Source organism: Saimiri boliviensis, chromosome X (genome assembly GCF_048565385.1).
Source record: "Saimiri boliviensis isolate mSaiBol1 chromosome X, mSaiBol1.pri, whole genome shotgun sequence".
Taxonomy (NCBI): domain Eukaryota; kingdom Metazoa; phylum Chordata; class Mammalia; order Primates; family Cebidae; genus Saimiri; species Saimiri boliviensis.
This window is the reverse complement of record NC_133470.1, coordinates 38,109,889-38,128,945: the sequence shown is the minus strand read 5'-3', so window position 1 is coordinate 38,128,945 and position 19,057 is coordinate 38,109,889. Positions and strand designations below refer to the sequence as shown.

The following is a 19,057-nucleotide window of genomic DNA, read 5'->3' as shown; positions in this document are numbered from 1 at the left end:
ACAGGAACTCTTATCTTTTTCATCTCTGTAACCCTAGTACATAGAACCCCACATTTTAGTACCTAGTAAGACTTCAGTAAATATTGAGTGGGTGGGTATGTGGATGAACCAACAAAGGGTCACTTCTCTCTGACAGTGACAAAATGAGCCCATTCTTCACTCCCTCCTGCTTCAGTTCTCACTTGCCCTTTTGATTGATGAGCCAGCAGCTGAGATTTACAGTGTATTCTTTGCCACATGGACACCATCCTCTCTATCCTGTGGCTGCCTTGAGAGGTGCAGTTCCTAGGACTTGAGAGCTACAGTTTTTAGAAGAAGCAGAGCCCAATGCCCCCACCTCAGGCAAAAGCCCTATCTTAATCCCTTCCCATTGTCTCTGCCTCATATTAAACATCCCACCTCCCCCTCATCCTGCCACTACTTCCACTGAACTTTAGGTGAATGGAATTTAATTTAGGTGATTGAACTGGATCGGACCAGACCAAAGGCATGGAAGAAAATTTGGCCTGAGCACCTTCCTTGGAGCAGGGCCTTAAAAGAGATTCCAGGCACTTGTGTGCCACCTATGAAGTTATACGGATAGAACAGCAGTTCTCACTTCACCACTCTGTGCCTCATTTTTTCTCATCTTATAGTGAGAATAGTAGGGGTAACCAACTATATAGGATTGTTTGAAGTTGAATGAATGAATATATGTTAGGAGCTTATACTCATTAACTATCATCTAGTAAATGCTCAAGAAAAGTAGTAATTGTTGTTGCCATTAGTAGTTGTACTATTAGTACTCTCAAAAGTTTTGGCACTGGACATAAGACTTACAAATATCTAAGGAGTTTATAAAAGCACAGATTTCTGGGCCTCCTTCTTAAATTCTCATGTAGTAGGTATGGAGGGGGGGTCCAGGAATCTGTGTTTAATGAGTACTGCATCTGATTCTGCCACAAATTCTTAAGAAATTACAGATACAAGACCTAAGGAACTATATTTGACATAGTAAGACCAGGCCAAAAATTGCCTCCAATTTGGGAAGTTGTAGGATTTTTGTTTCTTTGTGAGACAAATTGATGTGCATTTATTAAATGTTTAAATAGAAACTAATTGTAATCATAGTTGAAAATGTTGAAAGTAATAGTCCTTGATCAAGAAAAAGGCAAAACTTGCAGTTCGTCATGGATTTAGACATATAAAGTAATGGTACTATCAACTTGTAAAACCTCAAATTAAATTTGCTTTTTTCCCCTAAACTGGTTTGAGATTTTTTTTAATTCTAATTTTAATTTTTTTCAAGACAAGGCCTTGCTCTGCAACCCAGGCTAGAGTGCAGTGATGCAGTTATAGCTCACTGCAGCCTTAACCTTCTGAACTCAAGCAATCCTCCTGCCTCAGCCTCCTGAGTAGCTGGGAATACAGGTGTATGCTACCATGCCTGGCTAATTTTTGTATTTCTTTTGCAGAGACAGGGTTTCGCCATGCTGCCCAGGCTGTTCTCCAACTCCTGGGCTCAAGCGATCTACCTGCCTCAGCCTCCCAAAGTGCTGGGATTACAGGCGTGAGCCACTACACCCAGCCGGGTTTGAGATTTTTTTTTTTAATTTTAATGTATTCACTTAGATCATTTAAACTTTACTTGATAATTAATATTATGACACATCAGATGATGACTAAATGTCTTTTTAAAGTATTATGTATTTTTTTAATTGTGATAAGAACACTTAACATGAGCTCTACCCAATACAGTATTGTTAATGATAGACACGATGTTGTACAGCAGATCGCTAGAACTTACTCATCTTGCAAGTGTAACATAGAGAGTGTGTGTGTGTGTGTGTGTGTGTGTGTGTCTGTGTTTTAACTTATGGTTTCTTAGGTTTTTTTTGTTGTTTTGCATTTTGTTTGGGTTGGGGGTGGTTTTTGTTTTACTATTTTTAATTGCATATGTGCAGTGCAATTCATTTCTATAGGCTAGTCTGGAAACCTAGTCCCTATTTATGACATTATTTTTGTGGGAAAATACGATCCCAATTACAACATTGACATTTCTTTAGAGATAGAAAGCATTCAGAAGATGGAGACTGCCCACAAATATGCTACAGGGATTTGGACAAACTTTTGTGGACCAGCCACAAATCACCAGTTCCCTAAAATGTTAATATAATGTTTTAAATAGAGCAGCATTTTACTAGTCTACTTATACTCTTTACTTAATCTCTTATTTAGTAGTGCTTTCTTTTTTTTTTTTTTTTTTTTTTTGAGACGGAGTTTCGCTGTTGTTACCCAGGCTGGAGTGCAATGGCACAATCTCGTCTCACCGCAACCTCCGCCTCCCAGGTTCAGGCAATTCTCCTGCCTCAGCCTCCTGAGTAGCTGGGATTACAGGCACGTGCCACCATGCCCAGCTAATTTTTTTGGATTTTTTAGTAGAGCCGGAGTTTCACCATGTTGACCAGGATGGTCTCGATCTCTTGACCTTGTGATCCACCCGTCTCGGCCTCTCAAAGTGCTGGGATTACAGGCTTGAGCTACCGCGCCCGGCCAGTAGTGCTTTCTTAATTAATACATCATTTAAAAATTGTCCCTGCTCTATCTTCACATTGCTTTTTTTAGGCATTTTTATGTGTGATGTGGCCCAAATATTTACAAGTCATAAAGATTTGTCTTGCATCAGTATAAAGTAATTTGTCTGTAATCTGAAGAATATTTATAGTCAATATTTGACCTCTCAACTAGCATTGGTGTACAAAGTAGGTGAAGGGAAAAAAAAACCCGATAACAAAAATCTCCACCTATTTTAGAGAAGTTAGGAAATAGAAGTGTTCATACCAGCCAAGGTCATCTTTAACTTTTCACTTTTCAAAGCAGGCAGTTGACTATGAAACATTTTATTTGAGGTAGAAGTTAATATTTTACTTGTATTTCTAAACTACAGATACTTTTCTCTAAAGAATTAAATGTATGTTCTTGAGAAAGTTAAACTTTGGATCATTTAGGTTTGTGAAATTTTAGAAATATATTTACTTTCTTTTCTTCTTCTTTTTTTTTTTTTTTTTTTTTTTGAGACGGAGTCTTGCTCTGTCTCCCAGGCTGGAGTGCAGTGGCACCATCTCGGCTCACTGCAACCTCTGCCTCCCAGGTTCAAGCAATTCTCCTGCCTTAGACTCCCAAGTAGTTGTGGTTACAGGTACCCACCACCACGCCTGGCTAATTTTTTTGGTATTTTTAGTAGAAACGGAGTTTTGCCATGTTGGTCATGCTGGTCTCAAACTCCTGACCTCAGATGAACCGCCCACCTCGGCCTCTCAAAGTGCCGGGATTACAGGCGTGAGCCACTGTGCCCAGCATGTATTTACTTTCTTTTCAGCGTCTTCTTCACTCTGAATTTGCAGAGTCAAAAGAAAAAAAGTTTATGTCCTTGACTTCCTGCTGAAGGATACCAGCACTGATTCTGTTAATGAACAACCCTGGTAAAACAACCGTAAACCTTGGTGAGAACATTCCTTGCTAGAAGGAATGAGTTTGCCCTTTCCCAAGATTTAGGTTTCTGTGAAAATTCTTCCCGACGTGCCTTGGCCAGAAAGCATTCTTTCATTTTTACTCCGTGTAGATGTGCCTTGGCCAGAAAGCATTCTTTCATTTTACTGCGCATTCATGCTATTGAAAGGTGCTTCTGTCAGAGGAAACAAACACTATGATTGAGGAAATATTGACGAATTTAAAATGACAAGGAAATTGCCACATTGACAGAATTTTGGTCCATCTATTTAAAGGTGATTTTTTGAAAAGATATGCGTAAGACTCATATCCTGACAAGTTTCACAGAACAATTAAGAGGTTATTACCGAGAGGATCCCACTGAAATCATCAGCCTGCCTTTTTAAAAGGAAAAATATTATTTAGTGAAGTAACAAATATGAAGCTCTGAATTTTAGCAAAGAATTGTGAGTGTTGACTACATTTTCTTCTTTGCTTTTTAGCTGTATGACAAAATTAACACAAAGTCTTCACCACAAATCAGGAATCCACCAAGCGATGCAGTACAGAGAGCCAAAGAGGTAAGTGATACCTTTTATAAAAGTATTTGGCGTCATATTGACTACCTTTATTGAAGACATTTCTGTTGAACATTAAGAGGCAGTTTCCGTGGAGTCACAATTTGACTCATTATATTCAGATTTAGTATTTCTAAGTTTCTTACTGAACATACAGAAAAGAAAAAAAAAAATCTTTGCGGCAATATTGCCTAGATTTCTAGTTCTGGTTCTGTGATGTAAACTTGAATACATTACCATCAGTTTTACTTCTCTTTTTCTGTTTTTTAAAAAAAGAAAGTTATTTTACAACACTTGGTGGAAATAGGCATGCTATAAAAATTTTAGTTGCTTTTTTAAGGTGGTAATGTTTGAAAGTTAATTAAATTTCTGGAGCAATTAAATATACTGAGTTCAAAGAAGTCATTTTTGTAAATTGTCAATGTATGTGGCTATATCTGTCACAGACTTTTAAAAACCTATTTATGATAGAAACACGACATTGCAGAAAGTTTGGAAAATAAAAATAGATCCATAATCTCATCACTCTAACACAGTAGTTTACATTTTTACATAACATTTTCCAGTCACTTTCCATTTGCATATAAATTTTCTATAGTTGTAATCAAAATGTATCTTTTTTTAACCTAACATTATATAATAAGCATATTTCCATCTTTCTACTTGATCTTTACAAATATAACTTCTAATGACTACAATATTTTTATTTGCTGTTACTAAAATAAAACATATTAGCATTCTCCCATTGTTAGACACATAGGTTTTTTTTTCATTTTTTGATCATATAAGTCTTTATGCAAATAAACATTTTCCTTTTTAAAAAATTATTTTTTTTTAAACTTTTTTTTTTTTTTTTTTTTTTTGAGAAGGAGTTTCGCTCTTGTTACCCAGGCTGGAGTGCAATGGCACGATCTCGGCTCACCGCAACCTCCGCCTCCTGGGTTCAGGCAATTCTCCTGCCTCAGCCTCCTGAGTAGCTGGGATTACAGGCACGCGCCACCATGCCCAGCTAATTTTTTTTTTTTGTATTTTTAGTAGAGACGGGGTTTCACCATGTTGACCAGGACGGTCTCGATCTCTTGACCTCGTGATCCACCCACCTCAGCCTCCCAAAGTGCTGGGATTACAGGCTTGAGTCACCACGCCCGGCCCAAAAAATTATTTCTTTTTAAAGTGAAATTACTAAGTGAAAGAGTATGAAGGACATAATCCCTTCCCTACCATATTTTAAACACAAAGTCTGTATTGAAAGATAGTCTATGTTCACTGAGAAATGAGACCGATACAGTGGAGGATGCCTGGCCTGCCCCCTTGGTCAGGACTACCTTGGAGGGGTTGTCTCTGACATCACCCTGGCGGCTCATAGAGGGGAATTAAGGTATCACTGATAGAAGCATGAGTTACCACCCTGTCTTCACAATACACAAATAGAAGCAGAGAGATTCTCAGGACAATTATTTGGCTCAACTGTACAGTGAAAACCTGCTGAAGGTTTCCTCCTAGCCCTGTTTTGGTGGAAATACCACACCTTTGTGTTTAAAAATAGACTAGGAAAGGAGCAGGGAGCCAGAGAGAGTATGTCGTTTCCTCCTTTCATTTCACTGGTAGAGAAACTCCGAGCATAAAATACACCAAGGATAATTGGTTTATCATCCTGAAACAATATGAATTAACAGTGTAACACTCTAATGAACAGGGTATTTGGATAAGAAAGCCCTGTTTTTTTGGTTTTTGGGGTTTTTTTGCTTGTTTGTTCTTCCCAGAGGCAGTAGTTGAGTAGCACAGAACATTATGATTATGATGCTAAAATCTAAGGCTCAGGCCATGTGACCTCACAGCATCCCCTCCTGCCCCAGTAGGAAGCTTTTGTATGGTTTTCACAAGTTGAGGTGAGAGTCCTCCTGGATGGATGGTGGTGTGCTCCTGCCATCCAGTTGTGCTGAAGCAATCCTTGATTGGCTTGATGATTGGAATTCGCTTGAGTGTAATGCAAACCTCTCTGAATCCAGCCAGCTGCAATTAGAATAGCAGCAGGTGTTTACTCAGAAAAAGAACATAGGCTTTTCCATGGGTTCATGTCCCATAAATAACTTAAACACGTAAACTCCATCCTGGCGGTAAAGGAGAACTTTTGAAGAACAATTTTATTTGGAAACAACCATTTTTACCTGTGCGGAAAAATGTTAGTAACTAATTAGTGAAGAAAATTTGAATGGAAAGAAAATAAGGTTTTTTAAAAATTGTTCTCTTAGGTTCCCTGGCATTTAAGCCTAAGAGCCATTAGCCAGAGGCATGGCTTTCTCTATATGGGCAGATGAATATGGTGAATAACATTGATCCTGCAGGCATTTTTGCATTTTCTACATTACTTAAAGAAAAGTTGCTTGCGTACACTTAATTAAGTAGTCTAATTAATTACTACTGTTCTTGAAATCATTTTTGTCTGTGCCTGTGTCATTTTGACATTTCTAAAGGGAATTGGCAGTGCTAACTTTTTGTCCATATTGATTTTTATGGTGAATTTGGAAAAAGATATTCAGAGATACTCTTTTGTTAAGTTTCATAAATCTATAATAAATACGTGTTGCAGGCTTGTCATTTTGTTTTGTATTTTTCAATAGCCTTTCAAGTTATAGTTGACAGACTATTAGAACAATTTGCTTCATTTTTATTAATATTACCGTCAATACTGTTCTTCCATGTATTAATATAATTTGAATAAAACGAAAACTTTTTCAAAATAATTGTTTTGCCTGCCATAAAAATCCACTCATAATTTTTAACTTAAAAGAATTTAACATTTTTAAATCTTGTGTCATGTTTTGTACTATTATATGTCTTGTTTATTTTTTAGGTTTTGGAAGAAATTTCATGTTACCCTGAGAATAATGATGCAAAGGAACTAAAACGTATTTTAACACAACCTCATTTCATGGTAAGTAACAAACAACCTCACTTTCAAAAGAAGTTTTTAAATTACCCTCATAAAATGTAGCCAGCTTCATCTAATGCATTTTTATCCATATCGTATGAGACTGTTAAGATTACAATACCAGGTAATACCAAATATTTCAAGATTCTTTTGTTTACTTTGTGTCACACTTGTAAACATGCTCTTGGTGAAGTGGCTTTTCAGGGACCGTGTACTCATCAGACAAGAGATTTTCTTCCTTATGGAATAGTCCTTTAGTCACTGAAACTGTTTATGTTACTTAAACCACAAAGAACTAAAATTAGAGACAGTTTTCAATAATAAAGAATTCTCTGAATCTAGATGATATATTGGAAGAATTACATCTCTTTTTTGACAATGCAAAACTTGCACTTTCTTCATTCATTTCTACTATATGGAAAATGGGGATAACACCTGTATTTAGCCAAATACAAAGCTAAATAACTAAACAAAGCTCAAAATAGATAAGATACTTACTTCTTTGTGGAAAAAGGTCAATGCTTATCTACCTAACCGCAATACAAAAACACAATTACAGATGGAAATCCATGTTTAATATACCATTTTAAAAGCATTAGCCACATCAGTTTATATGAAAAGTAGAAAATTTAACTCAGTGCCCTTTGGGAGAAAGTCTGACTTAAAAGCCTTGTTCTTTTTTTTTTTTTTTTTTTTGAGACGGAGTTTCGCTCTTGTTACCCAGGCTGGAGTGCAATGGCGTGATCTCAGCTCACCGCAACCTCCGCCTCCTGGGTTTAGGCAATTCTCCTGCCTCAGCCTCCCGAGTAGCTGGGATTACAGGCACATACCACCATGCCCAGCTAATTTTTTGTATTTTTAGTAGAGACGGGGTTTCACCATGTTGACCAGGATGGTCTCGATCTCTTGACCTCGTGATCCACCCGCCTCGGCCTCCCAAAGTGCTGGGATTACAGGCTTGAGCCACAGCGCCCGGCCTAAAAGCCTTGTTCTTATTACTACTATTGCAGATAATACTTTGAATTTTTGTTTATTTATTTATTTTTGAGATGGAGTCTTGCTCTGTCACCCAGGGTGAAGTGCAGTGGTGTGATCTCAGCTCACTGCAACCTCCATGTCCTGGGTTCAAGCCATTCACCTGTCTAAGCCTCCCTAGTAGCTGGGATTACAGGTGTACACCACGACACCTGGCTAATTTTTGAATTTTTAGTAGAGACAGCGTTTCACCATGTTGGCCAGGCTGGTCTAGAACTTCTGACCTCAAGTGATCCTCCCACCTCAGCCTCCCAAAGTGCTGGGATACAGGGCGTGAGCCACAATGCCTGGCCTCAGATGACACTTTAAAAATAATAGTAATAGTACGGCCGGGCGCGGTGGCTCAAGCCTGTAATCCCAGCACTTTGGGAGGCCGAGGCGGGTGAATCACGAGGTCGAGAGATCGAGACCATCCTGGTCAACATGGTGAAACCCCGTCTCTACTAAAAATACAAAAAGTTAGCTGGGCATGGTGGCGTGTGCCTGTAATCCCAGCTACTCAGGAGGCTGAGGCAGGAGAATTGCTTGAACCCAGGAGGCGGAGGTTGCGGTGAGCCGAGATCGCGCCATTGCACTCCAGCCTGGGTAACAAGAGCGAAACTCCGTCTCAAAAAAATAATAATAATAATAATAATAGTAATAGTATATGTATCAAAGCAATTACCGCTGAGGTTTTTTTTATATGTGCTGTTTTATGATAATGTTTCTAAACCTAGTTGTTGAAATGAATTTCTTTTCCTCAAAGTAACTACCTGGAAAGAAGCAATTACCATATTCATCCTTCCTAACTCCCCCACCCAAGCATTAAAGGCTGAATTCAAGTATAATCCTTGAGAGTATTTGACTTTATTGTATGATAGCAGCACTGTTCAGTGAGTTACTATTAGGAATACAGGTTCTAATGCCTGTGGATGAGTGCATTTTTACAACCTAGGTATATAAACACAGAACTTCGTTCAAATCTCACCTGAATATTGTTAAGATCTCTTGTAACCCCTCTACACTTCTCTTGAACTTTCTCTTCTCTAACTCTTTTCCACTTGTTTGTATTCACCTGCATAATATTTTAATGCTTGCTGGCCTGCCAGAACAGGTCCCTTCCCAGTGAATGAGCCAGGGCAGTTTTTCTTTGTCCTTCCATATCCTGGCTCAGTTTTGTTGTTCTCATTGAGCTTGTGATCTCATTTAGTCATTGTGAGTATCTCTATTTCACAGAAAAGGAGAATAAGGAAACTATATCCTTTAGTAGTATCTTCAAATTTGATAGATCACAAATATCCAGAGGCAAATTACTGTTAATATTATCTTGTTCACTGTTTCATACAAACGTGCTGTGTTTCCCCAGATTATAATTCATTCTGTTTTAGACATTGTGTCTTCTCTAGCAGGGGTCTCCAACCCTGTGCCATAGACCAGTACCCATCCGTGACCTGTTAGGAACCAGGCCACACAATAGGAGGTGAGCAGCAGGCCAGCAAGCATTACCATCTGTGTCCCCCTCATGTCAGATCAGCATATGTATTACATTCTCATAGGAGCAGGAACTCTACTGTGAATTGTACATGCAAGGGATCTAGGCTGCGTGCTCCTTGTGAGAATCTAATGCCTGGTGATCTGAGGTGGAACAGTTTCATCCCAAAACTATCCCCCTCACCCTACCCCCACCACCATTTGTGGAAAAATTGTCTTCCATGAAATGGGTCCCTGGTGCCAAAAAGGTTAGGGACCACTGTTCTATAATATAAAAGTGGTGAAAGCTGTGAATTCAGATGACCTGTGGTTGAACTCCATCCTAGTCACCCTAACTCTATGAACTCTGAGTCTGAGCCAACCTCATGGAGTCAGAATAAGAATTAAGTAGCTGATATACCTACTGTGCTTAGCACAATGCTTGACATATGCTTAATGCTTAATAGGTATTATCTAATACATATTATTAGTTGCTCCATAGTATCTATCATGTATAGGGCACATAGTAAGTTATCAGTAAAACATTGACTAGATTAGGAACCTGCCCATTTGCAGATAGGTTAGCCTCTCCTTGGCTGACTGCTCTTTGCAGTGTTCCATAGCTAGAAACGGATATATAACAAATTTTGGACCAGGTACAGTAGCTCACACCTGTAATCCCAGCGTTTTGGAAGGCCAAGGCAGGAGGATTGCTTGAACCCAGGAGTTAAAGACCAGACTGGGCAACATAGGGAAACCCCATCTCCACAAAAAATTAAAAATAAACTAGCCAGACATGGTGGCACATGCCTGTAGTCCCAGCTACAATTGTGCCCTAACAAGGTAAAGAGACTTACTTAAGGTCAGGAGGTTGAGGTAGGAGGATCACATGAGCCTGAGAGGTCAAGAGTAAAGTGAGCCATGATTGCACCATTGCAATTCAGCATGGGCAACAGAGCAAGATCTTGTCTCAAAAAATAAAAAATGCTTGGCACAGTGGCTCACACTTATAATCCCACCACTTTGGGAGACTGAGACATGAAGATCATTTGAGGTCAGGAGTTTGAGACCAGCCTGGCCAACATGGTGAAACCCCATCTCTACTAAAAATTAAAAAAAAAAAAAAATAGCCAGGCATGGTAGCACACACCTCTACTCCCAGCTACTCGGGAGACTGAGGCACAAGAATCGCTTGAACATGGGAGGCGGAGGTTGCAGTGAGCCGAGATCGCGCCATGAGGAGTTGACACTTGGGTTGAGACTCCTTTGGGGAAGAGCAAATGCAAAGGCCCAGAGGCAGGAAAGAGCTTTGTAGGTTCAAGGAGCAGAAGTCCACTGTGGCTGAGATACAGTTAACAAGGGAGAGTGGTACATGAAGTACAAAGAGAGGTCAGCAGAGGCCAGACCAATTTTATTTATATTTTTAATATATAAAATAAAAGCCTTCCAGGCCATTGTAAGGAGTCTGCAGTTTTCTCCTGATTGCAGTAGGATGACACTAAGTGATGGCACACAGGAAAATACCTGATCTGTGCCTGTGCCTTTGAAATTGCTGGGGCTGATGTATAGAGAATGGACTGTAGGGGGATAAGGGTTTAGGGAGACCAATTGGAAGACTGTTGTGAGAGGTGGTAGAGGCGTGGTGAAAGGTGAGAATGGTAGAACATGGGCAGATGAGGTTTCTGTGTTGGGGATGGTTACATACAAGAGGACTTGCTGATGATTGGGATGTAAGCTGGTGTGATTAAACCCATTTCACAGTTCAGATAGGAAATTGTACCCTAACAAGGTAAAGAGACTTGCTTAAGGTCACTCACCTAGTCAGTGGCCTCAATGAGGTTCAAGCCAGATCTTGCTGGCTCCAAAGCCCAGGCTCTTAAAAGTCAGTTGATTTATAATGCTAATAAGTTTTCTGATAAATTTAAGTTGAGCTCATTGGGCATTCCCAAATAAGTTATGTACAGATAATATCTTATGTGGGAAATACAATTCTGAGATAGATATATATATATATATATATATATGCATTATATTAAATAAAATTTTAAATGCTGGAGCTTTCTATCTTATAAGCATTTTTTAAATCATGGTTTCAAAATCTTGGTATTTTTAAAGAAATATTAATAGCTAGAGGGAAATATGTTAAATACTTATAATTTTTTTTATTATGCCAAGGTTTGAGAGTTATTCTCAGCAAATGTATAATTTCACTTACTTGCTCAGTCATCCGAATTTGCTTTCTGATTATTATAACATGAGGATTTACCATTTAATTACTTGATACAGAAAATGCAGATACTTGTAAATATTTACAGTAACTAAAGGGAGAGGAAATAAGGGTAAATTTAAATGACTTTAAAACTCTGTTTTTGTTGTTGTTGTTGTTATTTTGTTTAAGAGACAGAGTCCTGCTCCATTGCCCAGACAGGAGCACAATGACACCTTCTTAGCTCACTGCAGGCTACAACTCCTGGGCAAAGCGATCCTCCTGCCTCAGCCTCCCAAGTAGCCGGGACTACAGGCATGCACGCACCATCATCCCTGTCTACTTTCTTTTATTTTTTTATAGAGACGGGGGTCTCACTTTGTTGCCCAGACTAGTCTTGAACTCCTGGGCTCAAACAGTCCTCCTTCCTTGGCCTCCCAAAGTGCTGGGATTACAGGCATGAACTACCACACCTGGCCTAAAATCTGTATCTTTAGAGATCATGATAAAAGAATATTATCTCACTTATTCCTTTTTCAGTTATTCCATTTGAAAGACTGACATTTTAAAAGAACATTGCTTGTTGCAGTTGTAAAATATGAAACATTAAATAGTCAGATTTTTTTCACTGTAGTCTCATATTGTTAGTTGTCTTATACATATCCTTACTATAGTACAAAAAGTGAAAGTGGTTTTTTCCTATTACATGATTGTTACGTAATTGAAACTGACAGCTATTTAAGCTTAGTAACAACTGCTTACTCATACACCTTAACATATTTGAAGAAAAATGTTCAAATTTTGGTTTTCCTATTTTTTATTTTGCATATTCTTCTTTAAGCTTTTAAAAAGATTGTTTGTAAGTGGCCCCCTTTTTCTGTTTGGATATGAATTAGAGCTTTAGGTTAAGTTTCATTTTGTGGTAGCAATCATTTACAGTGCCAAATTGTGGTTAATATCAAGTATGACCTTATTTGGTGACATCATTGGAGCATTTTTTCTTTTTTCTTTTTTCTTTTTTTTTTGAGACAAAAGTCTTGCTCTGCCACCCAGGCCAGAGTGCAATGGCGTGGTCTCGGCTCACTGCAACCTCCACCTCCCCGGTTCAAGCAATTCTCCTGCCTCAGCTTCCGAGTAGCTGGGATTACTGGGGCCTGCCACCGCGCCCGGCTAATTTTTGCATTTTTAGTAGAGATGGGCTTTCACCATGTTGGCCAGGGTGGTCTCAAACTCCTGACATTGTGATCTGCCCACCTTGGCCTCCCAAAGTGCTGGGATTACGGGCATGAGCCACTGAGCCAAGCCTAGCATTTTTCTTTTAAAGTCCAATTTGAGAATTATTTTATGATTGTGGGCTTATCCTTCCTTGTAAATAATGCATTAAATACAAATGTTTGCTTATATAATTTGAAAGAATGAGTACAGGCCTGTAACCCCAGCACTTTGGGAGGCCAGGCAGGTGAATTGCATGAGCTCAGGAGTTCAAGATCAGCCTGGGCAACATGGCGAAACCCTGTCTACAAAAAATACAATTATCTGGGTGTGGTAGCACGTGCTTGTGGTCCCAGCTACTCAGGAGGCTGAGGTGGGAGGCTCACTTGAGCCCAAGAGGTCAAGGCTGTAGTGATATGACAAACATAATTTTAGCAAATGAAAGGTTCCAGTTTTTCTGTTACTGATCTTTGCTTTTTGCCCTAAGTCTTACTTTCTTAAGTGACCACAATTAAATCAGAAGAAGAGGGATTTGCCCACATAGTACAACCTTTATACTTGGGCTCAGGAGTACCATTGCAGGGTGCAGTCAGGGCACTGGTGAGGAAGCCAAGCTCCCCGGAGCCACTGTGGAGCCCTACTTTCAAGCCATGTATTGCTTAGTGCCCCTTGGTGCTCCTCACCCAAATCCCAGTTTAGACCAGCTGTCTGAGACTGTGGAAATATCTGCCATTTCCATCAGAAAACCAACTGTGTATATTGCTGAAGCATATTCTATACTGGTGACAAATTAGCACCATCTTCTTTCTGATTTTACCAGATTGTTAACCTCTTTTTTTTTTTTTTTTGCCTCATATGCATGCCTTTAAAATTAAAATAGCCAAGTCATGACTTTTTTAAGCCTTTTAATAACTTAATTTCAGATGTTATGAGTTATACTTTTAAAGCAATTTTAATTGCATTTTATTAGCTGCAGTTATCTCATTATCACACAGATCACAAATTAAAATAGAACCAAATTTATAGTTAGCACACAAGAAAATATAATCTGTGTAAAGCTCCAAACATTCTGATAGCTATAAATTCTCTTTGAAATAGAAATATTCATATATTCATGCTTATTAAAAAGTGTTTATTATGATGGCACAAACCGTGTGGTGAGTAGAAGAACAATCTTTTTTAGGGAGACAGGGGACATTTTATTATTGAAGTTGACCAAGCTGACAAATAGAGATGTCAGTACAAAGAAATCACTTTCTCTTTGTTAACAGGCTTTGCAAAAAGAAGTCTTAATAATAATTCTCAACTTATTTTTTATTTGAACAAGTGCTCCAAAAAATAAAAAGAACAAAAACATTTAACATGTTTAGAGTTTGACTTCCATATCATGTGTGGTACTTTAGAAGATCACATTTTTAAGATATATCTGTGTATATATTTTTTCTTTTACTAAATTATATGCTATAAATTATCTTCATCCTTTGGGTTATATAAAAGTATCATTGTAAATGCCATTGATGAAAGATATTTGCTTAATACACCAATTATTGAACCTTTTGTTTTTAAATTTGTTTCCATTCTAAGCCCCAGCACAAATTTGCCAACTCTATTCATCGAGGATTCTTTTAGCTAAATTATTTGAAATTTTACCATTTGCCTTTATTTGAACAAGTTAGTTGGTAACACCTCTGACCCAGATAATCAATAAACACATCTCTTCATTGATTCACTCATTCATTCACTCATGTTTTAAAAAAATCTATTCATCATGATTGTTTGTCACAAAGAAATTGAGATATAGTTGTATGTCAATATTACGCACTTTATGTTCTTTTTAGATGAGTGATACCTTTGAGAGGAAAAGAATGATATATGTTTATATAATAAATTTGTCAGCCCCATGTCTACAAAAAAAAATTTTTTTAATTAGCCGGGTGTGGTGGCATGCATCTACGGTCCCAGCTACTCAGAAGGCTGCAGAGGAAGGATCACTTGATCCCAGGAGGTGAAGCCTGCAGTGAACTGAGATCGCACCACTGCACTCCACACTGGGTGACAGAGTGAGATCTTGTCGCAAAATAAACAAGTAAATAGACAGATAAAAATAAATTTCTGCTGATGTTATTAATATTTTTTTCTTTATAAAACACTAGGCCTTACTTCAGACTCACGACGTAGTGGCACATGAAGTTTACAGTGATGAAGCATTGAGGGTCACACCTCCTCCCACTTCTCCCTATTTAAACGGCGATTCTCCAGAAAGCGCTAACGGAGACATGGATATGGAGAATGTGACCAGAGTTCGGCTGGTACAGTTCCAAAAGAACACAGATGAACCAATGGTAAGTAGGAAAAGAAAGTTTTCAATACTCTCATAAAATCCCAGCATGAGTTAGATCAGCTAACTTCAACCTATATTACTAGGAGCCGAGGAAGGAAGGAAGACATGGATAGTTTTAAAGAAATCAGTTTCCAGATCTTCAATTGCCCCCTGCCCTTCTTTTCTAGAATTGTTCTGCCTGACACTATGTCTTAGGCATGCTGGTTTTCTTTCTCACCTCTCCTTTCACAATTGCCCTTCAACCAAAAAAAGGGAGAACATACTGGAACATTCCTCCAGAGTGTAAAAACCTTTGGGGCAGCAAAGAAAGAGACAATTTGAAATATTGGTATTGGTATTGAGAAAGAGAATGTCTAGTAACATTGTAAAAATCATCATCCTTTTATAAATCGTATAGTCTTCAGATCTTTTGTCTTCAACAGAATTAGAGGAAGCTTAATTAAGGAGGCATTAAAAAAAACTGAGTAACATTGCTGGAATGAAATTTCTTCCGTTCCCATCTACCTACTTAATATGAATCAGTTTACTCCGTGCTTGGGAGTAGAGTTGGAATAGAATTGATGCTGAACCTTGCCTCACCATTCTCATAGAATTCTTGCAGATTGAGAAGATCAAGGAAAGGCTCCTTTATGTTAACAGAGCAAGGGGAGTGAGGGAAAGCAGGGGGATACCATTCAGGCAAACCAAACAGCACATGTGTAAACCTCATAGTAAAAAGGCTCTTATCATAGTTTCCCAATGGAAAGAAGGCACCACAGAGGAACTGCAGACAGCAAGGTGAGTGGCTGGAACAGAATCACACGAGTGTTGGAAGACATGTTAAGGATTCTGATTATTGTCTTAAAAACAATGGGAGGCTACTAAAGACTTTTAAGCAGGGAAATAATATAATATTTTTATTTTTGAAGTATCACTCTAGAGAATGTGTGAGAGGGGTCAAGAGTGGATGTACAGAAACCAGTTAAGAGACTGTTATTGCAGTAGTGCAAGGCAGATATGATGGAACTCTGAACTTGAGGGATGGATGTCAAGATAGAAAGAAGTGAACACATTTAAGAAATAATGAAAGAGTAAGTAAAATCAGTAAGACTTAACAATGGATTGACAATGGGACTGAGAGAGAAGCAAGGATCAAGGACAGCCCTTAAGCTTTAGGCTTCTATGACTGAATGGACACTGAGACAGGGAACATCAGATAAGTTCCAAGTTGGAGGAGAAACTATATCTTTAGAAGAGGAAAAAAAATTCAAATTTATGCATTCGTATCTTTTTCCTCAGACCATAGAAAAGGGATATTAGGATATAGAAAAACAAATTACCTACTTCTAAAAGTTGCCTTTTAGATTAAGGGAAAAGTTATAGAGCAGTGATCATATGACCATGATTTTTGGAGAACCCTCAGCTCTAGACATTTCTGGTCCTAATTCTCATTTAGTCATCTTTGCCATTTATGCAATGTTATCTTGCAGCAAACAGGTAGCATGCAGATCACCTCATCCCTTCTGGTACTGTCCAGGCAACTCTTTGGCTTAAGAACGCAGGCTACAGCAGGTTTGGGGTGTCTTGGACAAATCACTTCATGTCAGTGGGCCTCAGTTGGCTCATCTCTAAAAGCATAGTTGACTAAATTAATGTTCCCCAAGATCCCACCTAGCTCTGAAAGTCTAATATTCCATTCATTCGTTTTATATATTCATTCACCAAATATTTTTGAAGTCCCTATTAAGTGCAAATCACTCTTATTAGATGCCAGTGATCTATTGTCAGATAAGACACTGCCCCTTACTGGAGCTCACATTCCACGGGGCTGGCTACATTAAACAAGTAAATTTGTACCTTAGCACAGTTTATTTAACAAGCCCAGTTATGACAGAGCTGGAGAGGAGAGAAAGCTGTGTTGAAGAGGCAGGAAGAAGGGGTGATGTTCAGCCAAGCAAAGCAGATAAGAAGGTAGAAGGGACCGCAAGAAGGAGGCCTCAAAGTGTCTTGGGATCATTATGTTCTGAAGCAGCCCAATGACAGTTGCTTGATTGTATGAAGACTCACTACATAGAAACATAGACTGAATAAAAGCATAAAACTACATCCTTGAGTTACTTTTTCAGAAAGCATTAAATGGTCTTAAGTCTCCCCTAAAAGTCTCCTTCCAAAAGCTCTTCTGTCTTCTGTGATCTTAGTGAAGATGTATATTTCTTCTCTTTTTGACAGGTTGCCATGAAAACAGGAATTATTTTATGTGAAATATAAAATATATATTTTCAATAATACAGTATAAATCTCTAATATATTTAATACAACTTTATTTGCTTTCTTAGTCGCTTTATTCAAAGCTTTATATTACAGTGCAAGGTATTCCTATACGATCTCTTTTGTTTTTCAGACCCTCTACAATGTGTCCATTCCCCAAGGGTGATATACTCCTATTACACTCTGTGTTTTCTCATTCGTAGCATCATACTTATAATTATTTTTTTTTTATTGACTGGGATCCCCATAGTTGCAAGTGACAAAAACCAAACTTGAACTAGCTTACGAAATAGAGGAAAGACTTATATAAACAGGGAAAGGCCAGGAGTATAACCTTCCTAATATCCCCCCTCAAGCTGGTAGGTTCAGGAGTAGGCACCTAACCCAAGCTATGTCAATCCCTTCCCTAGAATTTGTGAACTTGGAAGCAGAGAACATGAATCAATTCCTCTCTATAGAGAAATGTTTGGGGCCTACAGAATAATAAATGTTAACTACAGTTGGTTTGAGGTAAACTTCCCCTGGCCCTGAAAGACCCTTTTAGTCTCATTTGCTACTGTACCTAGCAGAGTGCCTGCCTCATAGTAAGTGCATGTTAATGTTGGTTGAATGAATACATAAATCTATTAGTTTCAAGGGTAGAACCTCTATTGTACTATCATTTCCCTTATGAAATTAGATTTGACTTACACACTAATTTACAGCATTTTTCCAGGAACACTTCTCTTAGTTCCACGCATGCTGATTGAATGCACAAGTTGGAAATGAAACTTGAGTATTATAATTGAATCTTAGGACTAGAAACATTTTGATAAACCAGTTTTTCACATTGCTCGCCTACCACTTCTTAAAACTGCAAAATAGGAACCATGCAAAGTTATAGTTCGTGGAATGGTAGAAATTAAGTTAGAGTGTAAAGTATCAGATATTTTTATGAAGCTTTCCAACAGTGTTATTCTCTAGTGAAAAATAAAAGACGCAGTCCCAACCCTTAATCATCTCAAATTCAAGGCCATTTTCTAGCAAGGGAGCCTGTTAAAAAGTACAGATTTCTGGGCTCCATTCCAGGCCTCCTGAGCTTAAATCTAAAGAGTGGGTTTAAGAGTCAGCATTATTTAAAATTTCCCTGTATGATTCTTAGGATTAACAAGATCTAGTACAAAAAAAAAAAAAATGTTTATAAATGCTTGTTTTTTAGTAGTGGATAATCAGAAAGCAAAAAGTAATCTGTTGAATAGGATTCTGGCATTAAATATGACTGTGTAATTTTTATTTCTGGCCAAGATAGAGTAACCAGGACCAGATTTATCCTCTCGTTTGAAACAACCCAAAATATAAAAAACACAGAATCTCATAAAAGAACAGTTTTCAAGATATTAGACATCAGGCAGCTAAGGACGGTGATCTCTTAAGAGACAGGAAACAGCCGGGCATGGTGGCTCACGCCTGTAATCCTAGCACTTTGGGAGGCTGAGGCGGGCAGATCACCTGAGGTCAGGAGTTCAAGACCAGCCTGACCAGTATGGTGAAACCCCATCTTTAGATTAAAAATATATAGAGAGAGAAAAAAAAAAAAAGAGAGAGGAAAC

At 38.3% G+C, this 19,057-nt stretch overlaps 1 protein-coding gene across 13 annotated transcripts in view; it reads left to right on the top strand.

The window, feature by feature from the left end:
• Positions 1-19,057, top strand: part of CASK (calcium/calmodulin dependent serine protein kinase) — a 410,801-nt gene that overhangs the window by 333,921 nt on the left and 57,823 nt on the right. For all 13 annotated transcript variants that reach the window (XM_074392261.1, XM_074392262.1, XM_074392260.1 and 10 more), the window contains 3 exons: positions 3,972-4,049; positions 6,901-6,981; positions 15,034-15,222. In XM_074392261.1, coding sequence (XP_074248362.1) covers positions 3,972-4,049; positions 6,901-6,981; positions 15,034-15,222 — 348 coding nt within the window. The remainder of the gene's footprint in view (positions 1-3,971; positions 4,050-6,900; positions 6,982-15,033; positions 15,223-19,057) is intronic.